The sequence below is a fragment of the Calypte anna genome, chromosome 1 (genome assembly GCF_003957555.1).
Source record: "Calypte anna isolate BGI_N300 chromosome 1, bCalAnn1_v1.p, whole genome shotgun sequence".
NCBI lineage: Eukaryota > Metazoa > Chordata > Aves > Apodiformes > Trochilidae > Calypte > Calypte anna.
The window spans coordinates 191712723-191735667 of NC_044244.1; the positions used below are offsets into that span (position 1 = coordinate 191712723).

Genomic DNA, 22945 nt, shown 5'->3' on the forward strand with positions numbered 1-22945 from the left:
GATCTGAGAGATCTTACCAGGCAGCACTTTGCTTGACTTGACAGTAACTCTCTGTAGGGCCACTCTGCCTGCATTTCTGCAGAAGGCTTCCCAAAAGCAAATCTTACATGTTTTCCCAATTCCTTTAAGCCTCTAAGCACAAAACCACTCTACATTCCCACTTTGCATTGAAGAGATTAGTATTTCTTTTAGACATCTTGCACAAAGCTGTTGTCTGAGCACGTGCTAGGCATTGAGATGAGGTTTGGTGGTGGCACATGTTACACTATCCAGTACCTTGGAGTCTGATCCATAGGTAGAAAGTGAACACACTATTGCCATATGGATCTGTACTGAATATGGATGGTAGAGTCACCATCCCTGGAGGTCTTTAAGAGTCATACAGACACAGTACTTAGGGATTTGGTCTAGTTAAGGACTTTTAAGAGTTAGGTCAACTCAATGATCTTGAAAGTTTTTCCAACGAAGGTAATTCTGTGATTTTGTGATCTTAAACAGCCTGATTCATTTCTTCATTAACTAATCCTTCATGTCAGCTCTCTGAAAATATTTGCCTAAAACCAAGCAAATCTTTGGATAACTAAGGAATTAGCACAAACAGACAATGCTAAGAGATGCTGTGCTCCTGCTTGCTGTGGCATCATGGCTAACAGAGACTTTTGAGCAATTCCAAGAGATAGTCAACAGCTGAAAGAACACTAAAACATCTTAAATTGGAGATTAAAATACTGGGACCTCACAGATTCACAAGATAAACTTCACCCAGTAAAAGATAAAGCATGCCTGTAGGATCCTTATACCACACAACAATTCCTTCTGACATCTCACAAATCCCATCCCACAGGATACTCAGAAGTCATTATTTCCTTCTGCTGAGTAATATTTTGGAACAGAAAACACTACACCTACTGTCGACAAAATAAAATAGTACAACATATACACAGGTTCGAATTCATTCTTACCACAAGATGTCACTCTAAACTTTATTGAGAGAAATTGTTTGACTACTTTAAAGAGCTGCGTTACTTTTTTCCAAGTATATTTATTCTCTTCCAAATTGCATTTTAAAAACTTAAAACATAAATTAATTTCTTCTGAGGAAGAAACAACTAAACAAATACAAGAAGTACAGTCTACCCCACCAAAACTCAATGGTAAATTCACTGAAGGCAGCCTGGGTACTAAATGATGACAACACAAATAGTTTTTTGGTTTTAGGGTTAAAGAGGAAAAGGAAAGAGTTTTCAGTTTTATATTGCAGTTCAGCAATAAAGATTAAAAAGAATTCAAGAAAAAGCATGACTTGGGGGCGAATACCCAATATGCAATACAACTTTATATCCATCCCCCTGTCTCACTGTAATTAGGTTGGATTTCTCCTGCTATCTAATTAATATCTGTTTTGAAAGATACTCCCCCACAACAGTTCCTCCTACCACCTGCAGGCACTTGGGTTCTGCGAGGACAATGAATCTCCTACCAAATTCTCTGATGACAGTGAATGTTCATATATATGTAAAGATTAAATTTTATTATGCATATATGTGCACTTGTTTGTGTATGTATGTATATAATATTGTGAATACACGTTAATTTTATGTAGATACATATATGTAAATATTTATATAACCAGAATTTTATTGGGAGAAGGGAACAAGGGCACTTTTGAGCCACATGCCCACACAGAGGACTGGCCTGGGACATAGAGCAAGGCAGTGGCACTGCCAGGATCTGGAAGTGAGTCCTCTGAGCAGAGCTGCTCTGACATCATCTACTGTGACATTTCCTTTGTTCATAAAAAATGTTGGTGATTCCAATCGCAGTACCTCCAAGAAAAATGCCTCCAAAGTATCTCATTTTGCAGAAGAAAACCATCTAATTCATCTAAATCAGCTATTGGGACTTTGGGCTATCAGCTCTAAGAGAAAGGGAACAATACCTTTTAGTAGCATCTCCATTAGCTGAAGCAGTGAAGCCTGGTGTGAAGAATCCAACAGTTTCCACCTCACTTCAAAACGAGCATGATCAGTATCATCACACAATGGAATTTGCAGTGAGAAGCTTTTTCTACACTCCTTAAAGTCTAGGAAAACACCATGTAAAATTAACTTCATAACACTGATAGGGTTGCAAGGGTAATTCCCAAAGTTAGAAAGTGTCACAATCTAAGTGTATGGTCACATGCCACTGTTCTCTGCTCTGACACTTTATTCAGTAAACCCAATGGGCCTGCTCTGGAGAAGCTGTTTGAGAAACCTGTGCACCATTTATCTCAGCAGCTGAAAGGCTGAGACTGGTAAGAAGATTTCTTGAAAGTTCTCCAGCTTAAGAACATTAAATGCCATGCTGGGAACCAGATACTACCTCTGATTCGTACAGAGAGACTCAGTGATGGTCAGGAAGTCATGCGTGATGTATTTTTCAAAAAAAATCACCCATCAGATGATCCTCATGTCTCAAGTGTCCAAAATGAGACACTGGGGCAGTCTTTATGGAATAATGATACTCCCTGTTGCAGCTGGAGCTGTAGTCAGACATAAACAGTGGTGGACATGGTGATGTATCAGGTCCGAAGCATCTCCAATCAGGTCTCTAAAGCAAATAGATATTTTTACCTCTATTTCTCAGAGTTTTGATACCACCTTTGTAGCACAGAACTACAATCACTTCTTCACACAGTAAATAATGCTGGGAAAGCAATGGATTAAACATTTGCTTATAAGATGAGTCCTGGCACTTCTGCACACTGAGTGAAAAAAACAGTTTGAGGTTAAATAAATAAGAAGTGTCACACTGTATGTATGTACAGGAATCAAATTAGTGACAGAAGTTATGTTACTTATAGCACTGCCCTTCCTCTGACCACAGACCTAATTCTGTTCTTTTCACTTGGTTTTTAAATACCACATCATTTCTGTGCAACATAACATAATGATAAGCATTATAACAGCAATTTTCTATTTCTGTTGCCTGGGATTTTATGCAATAGTGCCTTAACCAACTACATCAGCAGAAATTCAACACCACAACTGTGATGACAAAATGAAGACAGGAAAGGACAAATGAAAGACATAAGTTCAGTTGTCTTTGAACACAACTCACAATTATGTCAGTGGCAGATCAAGGTGACAGTCACAGAAAATGGACCACACGAAAGAATAAACACACAATGGAAATGAACAACACAGTCCAATATTTCTTGTCAAGACTTATTTTAATACTCAGTGGAACACCAAATACAGAATCATACCTGAGCAAACTATAGTAGAAGTGTGAGATAAATACAGTATTCACAGCTACCTGTTACTATATATATATAAATTCATTTACATAAGTATTATACATATATATACATATGTACGTATATGCAGCATTAAGCAGTTTATTTCCATGCATGTTACTATTCAGGGCTCAGTCCCCATTGCACCTAAATCCCTTGCATCAGTGTTTTTCACTGACTCCCTTGACACTGGATGCGCAGGGTTAAGGAAATGAGTCCTGGGATTCCAGAGACATGGGGGTGGCACCAGGCAACAGATTTGGTTGATTTAGAGCAGCTTTGAAAACTGTAAGGTATAACACTCTTCAAGGCTAAAATGTTTCTGTGATTTCAAAATTACCATGCAGCCCCCTAAAAAGTTCTGGTCATGAAACTAAAATCATATCAGAATCTAGCCTACAGTGACTCTGCAGACCAAAACATTAGAGATGGAAAACAGCTCTGCTATTTTAGAGACAAAAATAAACACTGGGATTACTGCTGGAACAGCTTGCTCCAGATTATTTTCTTCCATTTTATTAGTAGATGTACAAACTACATTAGCAAGACATTAATCCATTCTTTCTTTTATGCCAAAAAAAAAAGTAATCTATTTCATTGTTCTTTTGTATTCCCTCAGCTTGAAAAAGGTGAATACATTATTCAAAATAAAATCAGGTTATCTAAATGCATCTCTTAATTTTGTCTCTAGTTCCATCACAAACCAGTAATAAAGGGCTACCCCTCCCTAATGCAAAGAGAAAGAAAAGCTTCACACTGGGACAGCAGTCACACAGCAACAGCTGCTGTAACTGCATTTTATTAATTCTAATTATACATGGAATCCATATGGCCAAGACACACTTAAGAAAAAAACACTACAGGAACAAAAAATGGCTTTTACTCCTTGCTGGATATTGAAAACTAGCAAGCTCAACAATTATCACATTGCTCATATTAAAAACTCATCTTAAAATTGCTTTCTTTCCAATGCACAGCTTTTTGCATTTTGTGTGACAAAAGTCCACAAAGCTTCTGAATTCCTTGGCCGTGATGTCAGTGCTATCATTCATTGGTTAAGAGGCAGCAAAACATGAGTAGAGGGTTGCATGAGGATTACAAGTGATTATGCTGTAATCAGTTTCTTACTGTACACGTACAGGCTGAGAATCCAAATAGAGACCTGGGCGGGGACCCTGAATTTTCCTGAGTCTGTCAGCATCTTTATTACAAGGTTTTGTGCAATTCTTTAAGGAAAAGGCCAACAAAAAGGATGAGATCCCAAATAAAATTCCCACAAATATCAGAGGTATCAGAGCTTTGCTTTTGGGTTCAGGCAATTTCTGGTAATTCACAGTCATTTAATATTTAAATTCTTTCAAACAAAAAATAAATCAGGGTACTCACACAAGATTCCCACATCTCCTCACACATGCTATCTCTCAAAGTTGAAAATAACTAAATTAATGTTAAGAACTTGTTGTGGGAGGGCTACTCACATCTCCAGGCTGGCCAGTAAGAACAGGGAGTGCCATGCCCTGGCTCCTCATCTCTAACCACTAAGGCATCTCTGTACACCCAGTGAGTCACAAAGGCACAAGTAAGTCTGTGATTTTCAGAAATGCAGAAATACTTCAGTTCCTCCACAACTAAGAAAAACTACCCAGCATTTCATGCTCAATTTATGCTCCCCTCTCTGGACATATTCAGCTTCATTTCCCTACTGTAACATGGATGCACCTTCAGTAAGATAAACCTCAGCTCTCACCAATGAACATTAAACCCTCTGCCCACTCTTGATGCAAATTTGTATATGTGAAGAAGCCTCAGGTCCTACAAGAGATTTGCAGGTACCATGAGAGACCTGAGAGAAATGAAGATGTTGCCATGGGAGGAAAAATGGTGGTGGGCCAAAATCCTCAGGAAACAAGTTACATTAGATCCACCTTTTTTTTCAGAACAAATTGTTCACTCTATGCAACCAGGCTTCCACTGGAAAACCACGAGGCTTAGCTCCTCAAGCTGGCTGCAGTCCAGACCCCAGCTCCCAAAAAAATAAAAATAATAAAAAAATTGATTACACAGCTTCAAACCATCCCCAAGATGTAGCACTGCTACCTTTAGCTCTTTTGAAAAAAAGCACAAATTTGCTTACTAAGAGAATCAGACGGCAAGAATAAAAGCAGCTGCAGCTGTCTTCAGGCAAAACAAAAGCTGCTCTTGCATTTAAATTTCAGTTCTGCTGTAATTTATGCCACAACAAAGGATGCCAGTTTGGGAAAGTAGGACTCTGTGCACAGTAATAACAGGCTTCCCCATTGTCAGAGATGTCATTTGAGCACTTCTCAAATGTGACAGAGCACTGAAGGGTTTTTGCAGATTTCCTTTGCTCCTCAACATTTATAATAGTCAGGGAGGATTTCAGTATTTTTAGCTACAGCTATGGAAGAGTATTTATCTCTCAGACAGGGAAGGTCTGAATATCAGTCTCTGGAAGAATCACTCCAACATATGATCCAAGGCAAACCAAGTGAGTGGGAGTTTTTTCTATTGACTTTGTGACTGCTGGACTCAGGCCCTTGTCAAAAGGACTGCCTAATGTCCCTGGGCAGGACACAGGACTGGCTGTGGAATTCAGTGTCATTACAGGAGGTGAGATAGCCTGATATGCCCAGAAACAAGCTCACTGAAATTAAGTCTAGAGAACAATGGCATATGAGATCAACAACCTTACATTCAGGAGCACTGTAACAACACACAAGTAGGCTGAAAACATCCTGAAAACATCTACTGCAAGCAAGCTTTGCAAGTTTGAATAGATAACACCCAGTTATGCTTCCCTGTTGAAAAGCTTCACATTACAACTTGTTTAATATCCTTTTCATCTCTGAAACACTGACACAGCACTAAGTGTTGAAAATTTATTCCTCTTGTGGATTGAGAAAGATTGGATCTAGCAAGACCCATCATAACCATAGCAAGGTGATCATCAGGAATGTTCCCCGTTTTGATATCCTCGGCTCTAAAAGATTTACCAGAAGCCTTGTGAAATTTAGCATTGATTTGTTTTCTGTGAACATCAGATTTTACAATTGCTTGAAGAAGTGCTAAAAGAAGTCTTGACAACTGCACCAAAAAGCCTGAAAATATCACTACAGCATTTCTCAAAGATAGATCATAGAACCAGACAGCAACCCGTGATATTTTATAGATTATTTCTATGCCTTTTGTGATAATCTCATAAGGTTTTTAACACTGAGGGCCAGAGTTTATGACCAGCACTAGATATTTAAAGTGTTATATGATCCTGATTTTTATTCTGCCATCTATAACTGTTCTTCAACACCTGTTTTGGTGCAGGCTCCATTTCCAGCCCAGGACCATTTTGCAGGTCTCCTGCTTTTCTCACCTTTTATCCTGCTTTTTACAGATTCGTTCCTGTCCTGACCCTTCTCCTTCACTCTAGTCTCAGATATCATTCTGTCACTATTTAAAGGTTTTCTCCTTAAACACAAAAAGCCTAAATAAATTCCTTCTATTTCCCTTAATTGCCTCCACATTCTTCTCCCAACATGGCCAAAAGCATGATTACTCTTCTCAACATATAAGCCTAAAAGAGGGGGTACTTTACATTTAGTTGACATGCATGGCTACATCTACCAAAATCTTTTCCATTTTTCATTCTTAGCATTTTCTTTTTCTAGTAGGGGCATGTTTCAACATCCCATCACTACTTATGTGATAGGTTCCTCTCTAGTTTCTTTCACATCTAAACCATCCTGATATTTAACCATCTTCTTAAGTGCAAGGGGAGTTTCAGAGCCAGCTCCCAGCTTTGCAGACACTAAAGTCAATCAAGCTAAGACAAAACAAACTCTTGACTTGCTTCATGCTATACTAATGTTTCCAATTGTCAATGGCTATGATATTTTTAAAAAGATGTGTACATCCTAAAATAATTATAGCAAAGGGGGACTCACTTTGGGTCTCTAAAATATCTACACTTTATGCCCATTTTATATACCCTATTATCTGTCCATGGAGGATCACAATATACAACTACATTCATGAAAGTTTGCATGCTAATGTAACACTACTGAGTTATACTGCCACTTAAGTTATACAAACCTCTAATAGAAAAGTAATATATGATTACTGAATCACAGAACTACTATGGTTGGAAAACACCTTTAGGTTCATCAAGTCCAGCCACTATTAACCCAGCACTGCCAAGACCCACTAAATCATGTCCCTGAGCTCCACATCTACATGTCTTTTAAATTCCCTAAGGGATGGTGACTCCAACACTTCCCTGGGCAGCCTCTTCCAGTGCCTGACAGCCTTTTCAGTGAAGACATTTTTCCTAATATTAAATCTAAACCTCCCCTGCCTCAGCTTGAGGTCATTCCTCTCAATCTCTCACTTGTCACTTGGGAGAAGTAACCTCACTCCAGCCTTCTTTCAGCTAGTCATAAAACATAAGAAGGTCTCCCATCAGCCTCCTTTTATCCAGGCTAAACATCCCCGTTCCCTCAGTATCTCCTCATAAGACTTTTGCTCTTGACCTCTCTGCAGAAGAATACTATGACTTCCTTTTAGATTTAGTTTAAAAGGCATTATTGGTCCCTTAAATTTGACTCTCATAATAGGGCTTATTTAAAGGTATGAGGTATGAGGTAGAGTCTAAAAAAACTCTCCTAGTAAAACCATAAAATTATATCTTAAGTCTCTAAATACAGGCTGTGGCACAGATGACCAGTAAATGCTGTAATCCTCAGAGTAATGCTTACTACAGGAATTCTTGCACAGAACGTTTTATAACATCCACGTTATTTTGCAGAAATGGTAGAATATCAGTTTTTACAAATAAGTAAATAAAAGGAAGGTGATACAGGTTCTAGTTGAAATGTTAAAATTCAGGATATGTTCTGCAAGCCTGAGAAAAAAAACATTAAACATGGTTTCAAAGTCCTCCGGAAACACGTCATCCACTGCAGATTGGGTTTATCCGAATTTTAGAAAAACCTATTGAGATTAGTTTTTACCTAATACTGTATAAGATGATTACAGCTATTTGTGGCACTTTAATTCCTTCTGCAAACAAAATTATGTTTTATAGAGATATATCTACTGAAAAAATATAACAAACAAACAGTAAAAACCTACCCTAAACATAAACCTCTTTCATCCATTCTCATTCCACAGAACGGCCTTCTAAGCTGTAAAATCATGCACTTTTCTTAATGAAATGAAGGTCAGACAAATATAGAGGTTTTTAGAAACAACTTGTACTAAACTGTGTATTGCATTATAAAGTCTGGTTACGTTTCATAAAGGACAGAACATCAAAATATAATGTTTGGTCGTTCTGACATATCCAGATGACTATTATTACTCTCTTTCATGATTTTCCTCTTTTTTATTTCTGCACAATGCCTTCAAGATGCCTCATTATGGGACAATCCCAACAAACAAGGCATTTGGATTTCCACAGGTTTAATTTGCCCTTCCTTGCAGGGTTTTTAAAAAATAAACATTCACTTTGGAGCAACATGAGCTACAATCTGAGAGGACTCTGTGAGTTTATTATCATCTGGCTATGAATGATCCCACAAACAGCAAAAATCCTTACAGACTCAATGACAACAGCACCATAACTCCTCACCACACATGGAAAGATGGGTAAATTCCTTTTGGTGCAAATAGTTTGGAATTAAGTTTAGAGTTATGTCAATATATAAAGTTGCGCTCTTCCCCTTGCATGCTCCTTCTGAAGAGTTTCTCTTCCTCCCTTCTCTTAGGGATGGATTTCAAAGCATTGTGTTTGGGCCACTGGAGTGTAAATGGGACTCCAGAGACTGCAGCTCCACATGTCACTTTGAAAATGTGCCTCTTAGCAACTAACTCAGCTGAAACTGAACACAGTGTCTCTAGAAAGAAGTCCAGCAACAAGAACAGCCCGAAGGGAGAAGGAGATGCTTTTGAACCTGAATTAAAATGTAAAAGGACAATCCTTCAATAATCCTTCAGTAAATCACTCACAGAGCTTTTACTTCCATACTTGTAGATGCTTCTTGCATGTCTAGAATGTACGCACCAAAAATATTGAATCCTGATTTTTCTCATGTCACTCTCCTGTTCACTAATAAACAGTTGGCACATAAAATCACATTAAATTTACATCTGGTAAGAATGTGTCCTTCTGCATCCAGGGTAATGATTCTGTACCAAAATCACATTTTTCATTAACAGTTACAGCCTAAATATTCAATATTCAATATACAGCCTAAAAGTTCAATCAATTCTGGATGAAGCCAATGTTTGAGAGCTGTGAATGAGATAAAGTTTTGGAAAGCAATGAACACTCAGATTCTGGAAATTAAGTCTAATCAAGATTAGGTACTCAAAAATGGACACTTTCAAGACCATTAGACATTCTTTAAGTAGAAAAGACAAACTAACATTAGATGTATAGAACCTGAAAACCAGAAGCTCTGCCTTTGATATTCCTTTGTGTGGCAGTCTGATTTATAGGTGAATGGAAGAAAATGTTATGGGAAGCTAAAACAGATGTCATGGAAGTGGGTGTTTTTGAAATACCAGTTATGCAAGAATCTCATTATTGATTGTGTAATAGCATGATCTACCACATTTAAAGCAATGATGAGAGGTCACTCTTTTATATTATTCAAGAATCTAGACCAACTGAACAGCAAACCAAATAGAATAATGAGAGACTTTTAACATGTCTTGCAATGCCCAAACCTCCTTCATAATAAGAAGCATTTAAGAACAAAGAAAAGACATCCAAAGGTCCACAAATTAAAATGCTGTCTAACTTCTGTAACATCACACTCCTCAGTCTGTTATTGTGGCAATCAAAAGACTTCATCTATCCTTTGGATTCAACCTAAATGTAGCTATAACCACTTTTTCATTTCTGGCATATGTAGTACATCAACAAATGTTGCAGTGTAGCCACACACAAAGCACACGTCGCTTGGAACACTTGAAGGATTACTTCAAAGTACTACAGAAGTAAATGCACAGCTAATGTTCTGTGACTTGTGTATTTCTCCAGCACGTACTTCCATAACCTTAGTTACCTTCAGAAAAATAACAGAGAAAGTATCCCATCTTTTTTTTCGTTATTTAGTTTAAATCTGTTTATGACTGTTTGGTAAATACCACTTGATTATTAATCCACTTCCTTTTTTTAAAGAATATTCAGCAATTTAAAATTATGCAGGGTTTATAAAATAAAGCTAACCACTTTAAAGAAGCTGACAGAAATTACAAGTAAAATAGCATTGACACTAATTACTTCCATTTGCAGGAAATTTTAGAGAATGGTAAACACACACTTTTCATAAAAGGTAGAGAAATTATTGAAACTCTTCCCAGAAACTCTTCCCAGACCTTCATTATATTCGCAGGAACAGCATGGTATTGATGGGCTTCTACTTTAATGATGTATAATCAATTTTTACCTAATTGCTCCTGAATGTAGCTCTGCAATGCACACAATTGGTACACTGAAAGAAACATAACTTGAAGGTACCTGTGCTTCCATAAATACTATTTCTGTTAAGAAATGCACCCTTCCAACTAGTTCTGCAGAAAATTTACAGATATTTGTAAAGAAATACAGCACTGAGGGGCCAATGCAAGAGGGCAGGAGAACAAGAGTGATGCACAGTTACTATCACCACTTTCCATGACTGGAGACACATGCACAGAGCAGCACAAGGGACAACAGAGAGGCTACAGCACATGGGTACATTCATGACCTTAAAAAATTACTCTTGGTAAGTTATGAAAGTTATTTTATACAAAAGTTAAAAACATCAAATGCTCAATTTTGCAAATAAAATATAATGTGAAACGGAATGGAAAAAAGACTGAGTGATCCCCCAGCAGATCTCTTTGGACACCACAACATCACATGGATGGGAACATTCTGCAGAAATTTCACTGTGTCCTTGAGCACTTTTCTTGACACATTTCTGAGTTCCTTTGGCTGACTCTTTTCACAAAAAATTAACACAAAAGACATAAAGATTTTAGATGCTACTCAGTGCCAGTGAAATCAATTAAACTTTGCCCATTTAACAACTTTACATGAACAGCTATATCCTACTCTGGTTCAGTAACTTCCAATGAAAAAGGAAAGCAGCAAAGTTTAGGAATAACTACTCAATGCCTTATCTTGCATGAGTTTTCTTGTTCCTTTTTCTTTCACTATAAATAAGGAGATACCTTTGAAATATCAGGATGAGTTTCCCCTCAGAGAACCTGGAAGGATCATCTCAAAAGTGCAGTTTCGTTGTTAACACAAATCAGTGACCAATAAGAAAGTTTAGATCTGACCTAGATCTGGCTTTCAAGAGCATACATCTAGTATTAAATATTAGTACCTACCTAGAAGTGCCTGAAACAAGCTGCTCTTAAAGATGCCCATCACCTTTCTGATGGCTTTTTTCAGCTGTTGTTCTTCTGGCTTCTTTAGTCTTTTACAGTATTCTTCCAGCAGCACTAAAGCTCGGTCAGTATCTAAAAAAAGAACAAGTACAACAAAATAGGAAAAAAAAAATGTCTTTTATTGTCTCTGGAAAATATTTACATGTTCAAATATTAACTCCATATTTCTTAAGACATTGTTCACACATATAAGAACACTTACACCAAATGCCATTGCATTGTCATTAGCTCTATGCCATAAACAACACAGGCAAAGTGGAGAGATAAACCCAACATGAAAATGGAAAAAATATTGCATATCTGCAACATTTGCATACCTTGCAAATGGAAAACGCTCTTTTAAATGGCATCTACAAGTGTCCAACTTTCATTTATCCAAAACCAGCTGGAAGCTATAGGGTTTGGACAAAATTACAATTTTCAGAAGCTATAAAATTATAGACAATGACCATTATGGATAGACATGCAGGAAAACTGGCCCTAAAACATAAGCAGAGAAGGCAGTGAAGTGTTTGCTTGGCAACTGCAATATTCAGTTCTCTGTTCTCTGAATAGCAAATGTGTGTCTGAAAAGCAGGTGTCCAAGAGGGTGCTTGGTTTTGCTTTGTTTTGGGGTTTTTTGTTCCCTCACTACATAAAACTGCTATCTACCTCTTTGGTAAAAATGAGATTTTGAGAGCAGACTTCCATTCATGTATTGGCTCAAATATAGCAATCCAGCTTTTCTCTGGAGAGCTCTGTTCCTCCTCCTGCTATTATCTACTTGTTGTCTTTTGCCAACAGCATGACTGACACAAAATTGTATAGAAACCAAATATCACCATCTTACATGTGAGAAAATAGAGCAAAATGTAGAATAAGACTTCATCTTCATCCTTACCACCTCATAGAAATGTCCACACATGCAAGTGCCTGACACTGAGATTTCTGCACACACTTTTGTAAACCTTACACTTTCTTGTAAACCAAGTTTACAATAAGATTAACAAACAGTGAGAGGTACAAAATAATTATAGTGAATCAAGTGCCTCAGTTTAAATCTCTTACAGTAGAGTTCAATGCAAGCTTCATTGCCAGCAGAGGTTCAGACTCTCTAGATAGATTAAACTCAATGAAGTAGTGGAAAAAGGCATAGAAATACATAACAACATGCTCTTATAATTCTTTTTTTTTCTAAATAACTGAAACAAAAGTTCTTTTTCAATAACTAAGAAGTAATTATCTTTGTTTGTCCAAGAATCTTGAACAACATTCCTGTTGTGGGCCTTGAGGTGTGACACTTGGATGAGTTCACAGTGGGGGCAGAGTTGTGAATTGTATTCCATAAGGTGATAACATTACAAAATAAAAAGGGGAAACAACCAATAATTAATGTTTAAGAGGATGTAATTTCTTTTCTTTCTCCTCCCCAAAACTCCAGCTGGTAACAAGAATTTTGACAGAGAAATGAAAAACAACTAATAAAACAGCAATGGTGTTTAAATGTGTGTATATATACATATATGCATATACATATGTAAAAATTATGTATATATCACATATATATGAAGATTAGGGGGCATTTTACAGCAGTATAGGCATTTATACATGAAGAAGCTCATAGTTCTCTCGTGTAGTCCCACCTTTAGGGTTTCTCCAAAAGGAACTCCTTATTTCTTGGAGAGCTGTCCCTGGGGCAGCTAATGGTTAGGCAATTGCCTGGTTTTCACCTAAAGCCAGTAGGGTACTCAGGAACAACTTAGAACCTTCAGCTCTTATAAAGGCCAAGACAGAACACCTTGACTTGGCTCCATCATGGATCACCCAAACCAAAAGGACAGCCTTGAAGTTCTAGGACCAAGAGGGATATGGTTGGGATATTCTACATATCTACTCCTATTCTGCATGTGAGCTCAGATTCTTTTGCCTGGAAAACCCCAATCACATCATACCTTTCACTGACCTCATAGGAATGACAGACCCACCTGTGATAACTGTGTTTTCATCTAGATACTGAAAGTACTTGGCTCCCCTCTACAAAATAAATACTTAATAGATTAAAGCATGGGTTGTAATCAAGCATCCACCGCCCCCCCAATGCACATTCATATGCAATGAACATGAGAGTATTTATAATCATAGGAAGCAGAGAGTGGTGAAAATCCACTGCAGAAAATCCAATACTGAGGTCATGAGCAGACTGTCTGAGGAATCAGGAAAATGGGATTTGAATGACTGCCTCCCTTTGAGCCCCACACAAGAGACACTTTACCACTCCTTTCTTAAGTCACTTGATGAAGAATGCTGACATGTTTCATTAATCATTCCTTCCTTAAAGTGTATGGTTCTTATTTTGAAAAACAGCTACACAAAAGTAACCTCTCTTGGACGTATGAGCAGAGTTCTATTTTCACTTAAGCTATTATTTTTCAATTAATCTCAATTAAAAAAGCCTACTATTGGTTCACCCCAAACCAAATCCTAAAATCTACAAGCTGAACAACCAGCAGTGGAGCAGAGTTCTAGCATTAACTCTAAATCCCAGCTAAATCTCAGATCAAGTAATTATCTTCCTGCCTGACTTTACTCTCTAGCTTTAATAGGATACATTAATTTTCACTCCCTCCCTAAGCTCCTGCATAGATTTCCAGGTTTTTCCTGCACAGTTGCTCTAAGCAGCAATGTATATAGTTTTCCAAATAACCTATAATGTGCTGCATGTGCTGGGAGACACAGTCACCCACAGGCTGTCCTGATTTTGCTGATGATGTGGTATCAACTGGAAGCTTGACCAAGAATATTTTAGCATGTCAGGGAAGGTGTGTGTAACCCCACCTACTGAGGTTTATGAGAATTATTTGAATCTCCAGTCATTCTGGAACCAGATTAGGCTTTCAAAAAAGCAACCTGGTGCCTTTTTGACAAACTTCACTGCTTAGGAATTGCTTGGGACCAGACCTTCATATGGATTTGTACAATACCCAGCACGATGGGGCATAAGCCACTGTCACACAACATTCATACCTCTGTGTGACAACCAAATAGAAACAGGATTTATTACAATAATATGGAATATCTGAAGAGTACTAAATACTCCCTTCAATATGATAACTATCTTCAGCTCCCAGTTATACTCAAAGCAGATGGGAACATCCAGTATTTTGCCTTCTAGGGCTGCCTGACAGCTACAAAGTTTAAATACTATTCAGCTGCAAGAACTGACTGCCTGGACTGCAGCACAATAGTCAAATAAGAACCATATTCCCTGTTACCCAGATTTCTGTGAACCAAAGTTTCTGAATTCCCACACATTCTTCTCATCATGAAGAACAGGAGCCTGGTGGTTTTCATGAAAGACTGGATCACTGTATGTATGGGATGACAATATCCACTGGAGCACACAATTCGTCTTTAGCAGTCAAAATAAATCATGGGCCTTACAGTGAGAATGTTTCATAAATACAAGAATCTTTGTTCTGTGATACCACTACTTTTCAGTGGTTCCATCAAAACCAAATTCAAGAAAGATCACAAATCCACTGAACAGTTTAATATCTCAAGTTGTAGGTCTCTGTGTTGATCCTGGGTAGTTCATTTGCTAACAAAAGACCAGTGAAAAGTAGCTCTCACCTGTGCCCAGTGAGGTGATACAGGATTTCATTCTAGTTTTTCTTACTATTTCTTTGCATATTACGGTACTATTTTTAATTTGATACTATTAGCTTTGAAAGATGACTTTGACAAGAACCACTCAGAAGCTACAATCCCACAAAAGCTCACATATACTCTAAACAGCATGGGCATTACCATTTTGTTCAAATAAATCACACTCAAAACATCTTAATACAATGAATAAGAACAATGTCTAAGAGTTTATAGTCCTACAGCATCTTGTCCAAGAGATTATCAACTAACCCAAGCTAATTAACAATTCTGTAGATTTTATTTTTACCACTCTGTAATTTTTAGCCAGTTCATAAATATTTCTGGTTAATGTTACTAATCAGGGAATGGGCAACTGGTATAACACAGCAAGTCAGAAATACGTGATACTGAAAAAAACTGTAGATAAGTAACTTTGCTTAATTAATTTCTTTGGAAAACTTTTTCCTCTCTCAAGTTATCTAAAGTTTTACCACCTACGAAATTATTTAATTTTTGTTCTACACAATGAGTGTCTGCTTAATGTAATCTGTTGATCTATGTAAGAATAAAAAAAAAAGGCAAATAGTTTCCTTGGGGTTATTTTTCTAGCTGGGATCATTAGAAATTAATCCATTCTCTAAACACTCCATACTTTCTAGACACTCTTTTATATAATTTGATTTTTTTAAGATACATGCTATATAGCTTTATGCTATAAAGCCAGGATATCTGTTGGGTTAATGCTTATATATCTGATGAAATTATTTAAAAAATATTTGTAGAAAATGCACCATTAATACAATGAAAGTTATATTTTAATAAAACATAGCTACATTATAGCTTAGACACAGAAAGTTTTTCAGGGACACTGCCAACAAGAAACAAAACCATGCATGCAAGCAGGTATAGAGCACTGCATTAGCACATGGCAGTTCAGATGACATGACATCTGTGGGAACAGCTACAGGATACAGGAAACAGTATCTTCCAGATATTATTCAAACCATCTATCCTTTTGATAAACTCAATATATTGGGTCTGAAATAACTTAGGAATAGCTACAAACTAAAATAATTAAATTGGATAAGATCAGGATCAGATCAGGGTATGTTGAATGATGATGAAACATCATCATGATGAGATGAATCATGAATGACTTAAAACAAAGAAACAGATTATGGAAGTATCCAATAATTCAGGCAGATACTGTTATATACCTATTTTCAAGACCTGAGTGCTCCTTCTGGCCACAATAAAGCCATATAAACCAAACTCTATGGATCCACAGTACTGACCAGGACCAATCATGGGGTTTGCAGACAAATTGGTTTTCTTTAAGCACTTCTAAGTATGGCAAGAGCTGCCCCTCCCTTCAATGAGAGTATGATCTTGTTACCCAACTCCTACCATGAAGCAAGCTAGCTCAGATGATGATATATAAAAATCAAATATGATTACAAACTCATCTGCAGTTGGAAATGTCTGCCCTGTACATCCAAGAAATCAGTCAGCTGGTTAAGAGTACCCCAAACCAGTACAAGGTAATACTGGGCACCTACTGTCTCTCAGGGAACACAAAGCCTACAACAGCCTGTTCAAAAGTTTAGGATCGTATTTGCATTTGTTTCCTCCCATTGGCATCAGAGTCCGTGACTGAAAAGACTTTTGGGGTGCAATGGTACAGAAAAATCTTGACAAAAATATTGTTTCACCAGTGAGAGATGTTTAACATGAGCTGACGTCTAGCTCGAAGCTGTCAAAATAAAGGTCTGGGGGCTTTTTATTTCAGTTTCTTTTTTTTTGTGGGTAATTATATCTGCTCCCTTTCCTAAGAGGGATTTTGATGATTTTCTGACTTGCAAAGTCTATGGTACAGGTGTCTTTTTATAGAAAAACATACCAACACATTTCAGGAGACCCTTTCCAGCTTATGGACAACCAGAATTGGGAAAATGTAGGGCACTGAAGCTGGAAAAAGCATGAAGACCAGGGGAGCAAAAAATGCAGCAGCCAAAATAGAAGTGAGAAATTAAATCAGAGCACCAGGAAAGAAATCTAAAAGGTTTTCTCAGTCAGCTTGGAATACTTCAGAAGAAAAGCACCTTTAAGACTATTTTGCTTTTGGAGACTTCACACCTTGAATTAGTTGACCACTGGTAGAAGAGCCAAAGGTCTGAGCAAGCACTGTTTCCAGCTTCAATTATTTTAAGATCTCTTACTTTGAACCTCTTCTCTGGAAGGCTGAAAAAATTAGAGTTGTTACAGATCAACAGGAGGGGATGCAATGTTTTATAAGAAATTTCCAGGCAACTTTCTTCAGGACCGATCCAAGACAAAGCCATCAGTAACTCATTTAACTGTCTTGATCTTCCAACACAAAGGAATATATCCTAGTTAGTGCAGAATGCATGGTGTACACACCTGCACATGAAAACCCCTACATGAGACTGTATTTTAAAATCTGCAGTTTCCACACTGGAGGTGTAAGCCAGCTCAGTTTTAGAAATGTAAGAAACAGTTCACTAAGATGGTTGACAAAAACACAAGCCGTAGGCTCTAGTGTTTCAAAAGAACTATTAAACAAAGAACAATTGTAAAATATTTACATAGAAACACAAATATGAGATGTAAATTAATCTAGCAGATTGCACCCAGGGAAAGCAGACAGATAATATGTGGTCCTGTACAAACCCAAAAGCTCTCAGCATCTCAGGCCCTTCATGCTGAAATAAGGTTTTATGAAGAAATGGCAACATATGGGTTATACAGCCTAGAGGAAGCATAAGGCATTACATAGGTGACAAATACTATCACCCAGTGAGATGAGCACTCACAACAAACAAGAAAAAGGGTTAAAAATAACAGTTCCTGAGAGTACGCCTGACACACACACTCATCTGTCCTGCTACAGAAAACAAGTGGACACAAAAAGGGGGGTTTAATCATCCACAGAATCACCAGGAAGGTCTGTTTCTGGGGTTTTAGCTTTTAGGACTCACACCAGCATATAGAGGAGACTGACACATGGTGTGTGATTACTCTTGAGCCAGTGGAGACACTATTTCAAGGAATGATATTTAAAGTTAAGTTTGCACTCTGAGCTGCCCTAGCTCTCTGTTAAATGTAAAAAAGAAGCACAACATTCCCAAATTAACCGTAACCTTGGTGAATTCTCTGCACAGATTGTTTTCCCACAAAACACACATTTAGGAATGGTTTAGTTGTGATGTTATTCTAGGTCTTGATGCTGCTAGCAGACAAGAAATGGGCCAGATATTCTTTGAGAAGCAGTGCTGTGCAAGTACCAGAGCAAATTTCAGAGAACAGGGCAATATTATATTCCCAGGTAAATTAAGGGGAAACCAGGCATCCAAATGCTAAGGAAAACTGGACTAGAATAAGGATGGGCAGCTCTGTGCTGAACAGTGTTCACATGCAGCTGCTCCACCAGCCAATGCAAAAGGCAGAAGTTGCACAGCAGTTTCCTGCCATAGAATATTGACTTGTGCAGATGATGCAACAGAGAGAGATAAATGCTCTGCAAGTCAGACTGCTATGAAGGGCAGGAGTTATGCTATGAAGTGCCAGTTGAATTCTCAAACAGAAATTACAGGCACATAGAGGGGCCCTGTTAGGTTTTCAGTTTGCCTCCCTGCTGTGCAGAAGGACCCAGACTTACATCCATCTTACAGATGCCCAACTTCACTGGTACCTTCTACAAAGTCCACAAGATCCCTTACCTTCTAATTCCAGTGCCTGAAGGTTCTAGTGTTTTTTTCCATTCTATATGTCCACCTTCTTTGCTATAAATCAGGACAACTACTTCTTGCCATCCAGATGTCAATGTGGAAAGCAAACTACCATTATTGCCTTTATAGCCTCTTCTATATTGTGTGACTTGTCACATCCCTCCCCTGCTCAGTCTCCTTTTTCCTAAACAGTTCCAGCAAGTTCATGTACATAGTTTACATTTCCAAAGCCTCTTATTTTCTTTTCTGGAATTAAATTTATCTTAAAGTACAATCTCTGAACTTCAGCTGAAGACACACTAATGCCACAGAGCACTGACTGCTGGATGAAGTTGTGTCAGCTGTACATCACACACACACATACAAATGACCAGAGAAGCCATAATAATAAAAGAGTGCCTAGGTTCTTTCTTTAATTGTTTAAGATTCAGAGTTTTTGTCTAATTTACTATAAGGAAAAAATGGTTACTTAAAAATAAATTTAAATTATCAATGATGAATAGCAGCAATGTACAGTTGTTGCCAACGTGTCTCACACTTGACTTTACAAAACATTCTGTTCAACTGCTACCTTTACATATTTAAAAATTTTAAGTATACTGCTTTTAACTTGACTAACTATACTTACCCATGGAATAGGATAGCTATATAAAGGTCAATTACTGACTGGCTCACCATAAAATTACACTTCTCTCCAGCATTTCTGCATACCAGAAAGTATCTTTAGTGCCCCCCAGATGACAGTACCAAATACTTAGTATTTAGTCTATATTCTGTTCAGTGTGCTTTGCCATAATAAGAAAGATCCCACTTATTTCTTCATTATCAGTGGTTCATCCTGGAACCTGGACTCTTCCTACCACATCACTTCTCCTCAGGGACCACAGAAGGGCTTTAGCAACTGCTGATACTACCTGTTCATCCCAGCAGAGCCATTCTTCAGTGAGCTCTTTTTTTCCCAGCCATGCTGCAGGTAACGTGGAGCCTGCTCATTAATGATTCTTTCTCAAGTTTTTGTGACCTGGCTACACAGACTGTTTGTGTCTCAGACAGCAGAGCAAGAAGATTCTGGGGCCCTGAGACTCCTAAAAGTAGGGAAACTGCAAATAGAAGCAGCTTCACCTGAACTTCTTGTTTCTGCCTTTCAAGTGTCACAATGTTGAAATCTAGGTGTACAAATGCTACTATTAAATCAATAATGTGGATATGAAGAATGAAAAATGAAGTCACAAACACCCAAAATGATGTAGTACCAAAAGAAAAATTTATGCAGCAGAATAAAAGTAAATTAACATCTTAACAGTGTAAACTTATTAAAGAGTCCTGCTTTGAAGAGCTTACAATCTAATAGTATGCAATACACAAAACTTGGGCAACTTTATGAGTAGTTGCAGGAGTAAAAATCAGGAGTTATACACCTAGTACAAATGCTGGGTATTTTGGTTTGGTTTTTTGCTTTAAGAGAACACTGAACATCAGAATTAACATAAATGTGAAAATTGGAATGAGAAAGCAAACAAAAAAGATGTGTGTTCAGGAATAAATAACTTCCAGGCTCATACAAAAGGAGTATTATATCACATGAAAGAAAACAATGCGGAATTAAGAAAATCCAGATCTTATTCAATAACAGTAACCTTTCTAGTGACCTAAAAGCTAAAATGGAATTATATTAAATCACCTTTATTTATTACCCAAATATGCAGTGTGGTCTTACATTTTCTCACACTCATGCATTAAAAACCTCTGTATGAGACTAGAGTCTCTGAGCTAATAAAAGATATGCCTCCAGGCAACAACAGAAAATCAATTCTAGATTTTGGACATTGAACAACTGAGTCTGTATAACTGCAAAGTTTGTTTTGGGGTTTGTTTCTGGTGTTTTGGGGTTGGGGTTTTTTTCTGTTAAAAGCATAGCTCAGCAGGCATCCATCGTAGAGCACAACACCCAGGACTGAAGCAGAAGATGACTTGAGTTATCCCACTACAAGAGAAACAAATATCTTATTGTTATACATAAAATATTTGTTTCTGTTTGTAATGCCATACATTGTCCAGATTCCCTCTTTCCAGAAAACTCTACTGATTCAGTTCCCTGGTAAATGTGTTCTGTAGGAAGCACTGACCCCTTCATCTCAAAAATGAAGACAGACTTAAGGATATTTACTAGACCACAGACATTAAAAAATCTGTTTATTCACAGATTTTCTATTTTGGTTACTACTGTCATCACCTATGAGGTCAAGGTAGCTTTGCTGGCTATTTCTGGGATGAATATGTCAAGAGAAAACATGATCTTAATTTTAGTAAAGATGCTGTTGGGCACTGTTTTAATCTACAGTAAATACAAGAAGATAACGTAGTGAAACAGACCTTAAATACTTGTAAGAATCAAGAACCTGGTATGACCTGACCAAAATAAGAAAATCTGAGTAAGGCAGATTTTTCTCATTTTGCTGAAGCAGGGACTGCAAAATCATCTTTTATCACATTTGGCCACCAGTTACACAATCAGCTTTTTCACCATAGTCACCTTCTGACATCTATCTTGGCCATCTGGAACAAGTTCAGAACGAAAAGAAGAGGATGAGAAGGAAAAAAAATATGCTTATAATGCAAGACACCATTGCTTCTACTGAGTGCTGTATGCACTGAACAGGAACTGAAGAGAGGATGCACAGCTGCCTCTTGTGTCTGTAACATTGTGGTTGCCTCCAGTTCTAGTAATTAACAGTACAATAATTTGTAACATTTTTTCCCCACTAAAATAATGAATAGTCTTAATTTTTAGCACTCATAGAACACACAACATCAGCTCTCATAAATATCTCAGATAGAGAGATGGTTTTTCCACTAAAATTTAGATGAGACTTACACATCATCTAACTGAGGCAAGTAAGTGTGGTTACCCCATGTTTCCTCTACAATCTATGGGGAGAGAGAAGATGGCAATTGTCCAGAACAAAATTCAGATCTATGGTGACTTAAAATGCCCTTTGAAAGTTTATCTGTCTGCTGACCAAAGCAGCCCTCCAGGGTAACAAGCTGGACACCTTATTTAGGTGAGGTAACTAAAATGGGAGAGATCTGTGTGAAACATCTGATGAATACCAGAAAAATGGTAGAGCTGGAAAAATAACACAAATTTCACTATTCCAAGTCCAGAGTCCACTTAGCTTTGAAGCCTGCATGTATATAACAAAGACTTGTTCTGTATTGTGCCTACTCCTATGGTCTTGTTGTGTGCAAAATACCTCACTGTTTCTCACAGAGGAAAAAATGGCTGGTTGGAAAAAAAAGATTACTGCCATAAAAGCAGCTACATCTTTAAATCAAAGCTTTATGGTGAAAGTTGGCAACATTTAGATAGCAATTTTCTGCCACTTGTCTGTTTAAGTCTTCCAAAACTAAAATTGCTCATTCCACAGTCTGTAAACATAACCCAACCTAACTTTGCACTGCTCCTAGTCAATTCACTGAGAACTGAGAGGAAGCTGCACAGAATTTGGAGTGAAAAATGCCTACTTTTAGCTATGTCTTATTTGAGAATATTTACTCTGCAACTGAAAGACTCAAAGGCTTGTAATACCCCTGAATTATTAGAAGAAAAAGGGAAATAAAAATCTCCCATATATGCTAGATTTCCTGCTGTAAACTGCAAGGAGTCTACAACTATATTCAGTAATATTTTTGTGCACTGAAAATTATAAAACTAAATTTAAATTTTCTTTTCTAAAAATAAGAGGCTGGATTTATAGAGATTTGGGGCACAAAAAACTCCAGCACTCTAATGGGAGGTAGCTTTGTCTGGTCCTTTATGAACTTTGGTTTA

General features: G+C 37.5%; 1 protein-coding gene across 1 annotated transcript in view; it reads right to left on the reverse strand.

Annotated features, from left to right (window-relative positions):
- DLG2 (discs large MAGUK scaffold protein 2) overlaps positions 1 to 22945 on the reverse strand; it is a 967325-nt gene that overhangs the window by 938653 nt on the left and 5727 nt on the right. The window contains 1 exon segment of the mRNA XM_030469255.1: positions 11681 to 11812. Within this exon segment, the coding sequence (XP_030325115.1) occupies positions 11681 to 11812 (132 nt within the window).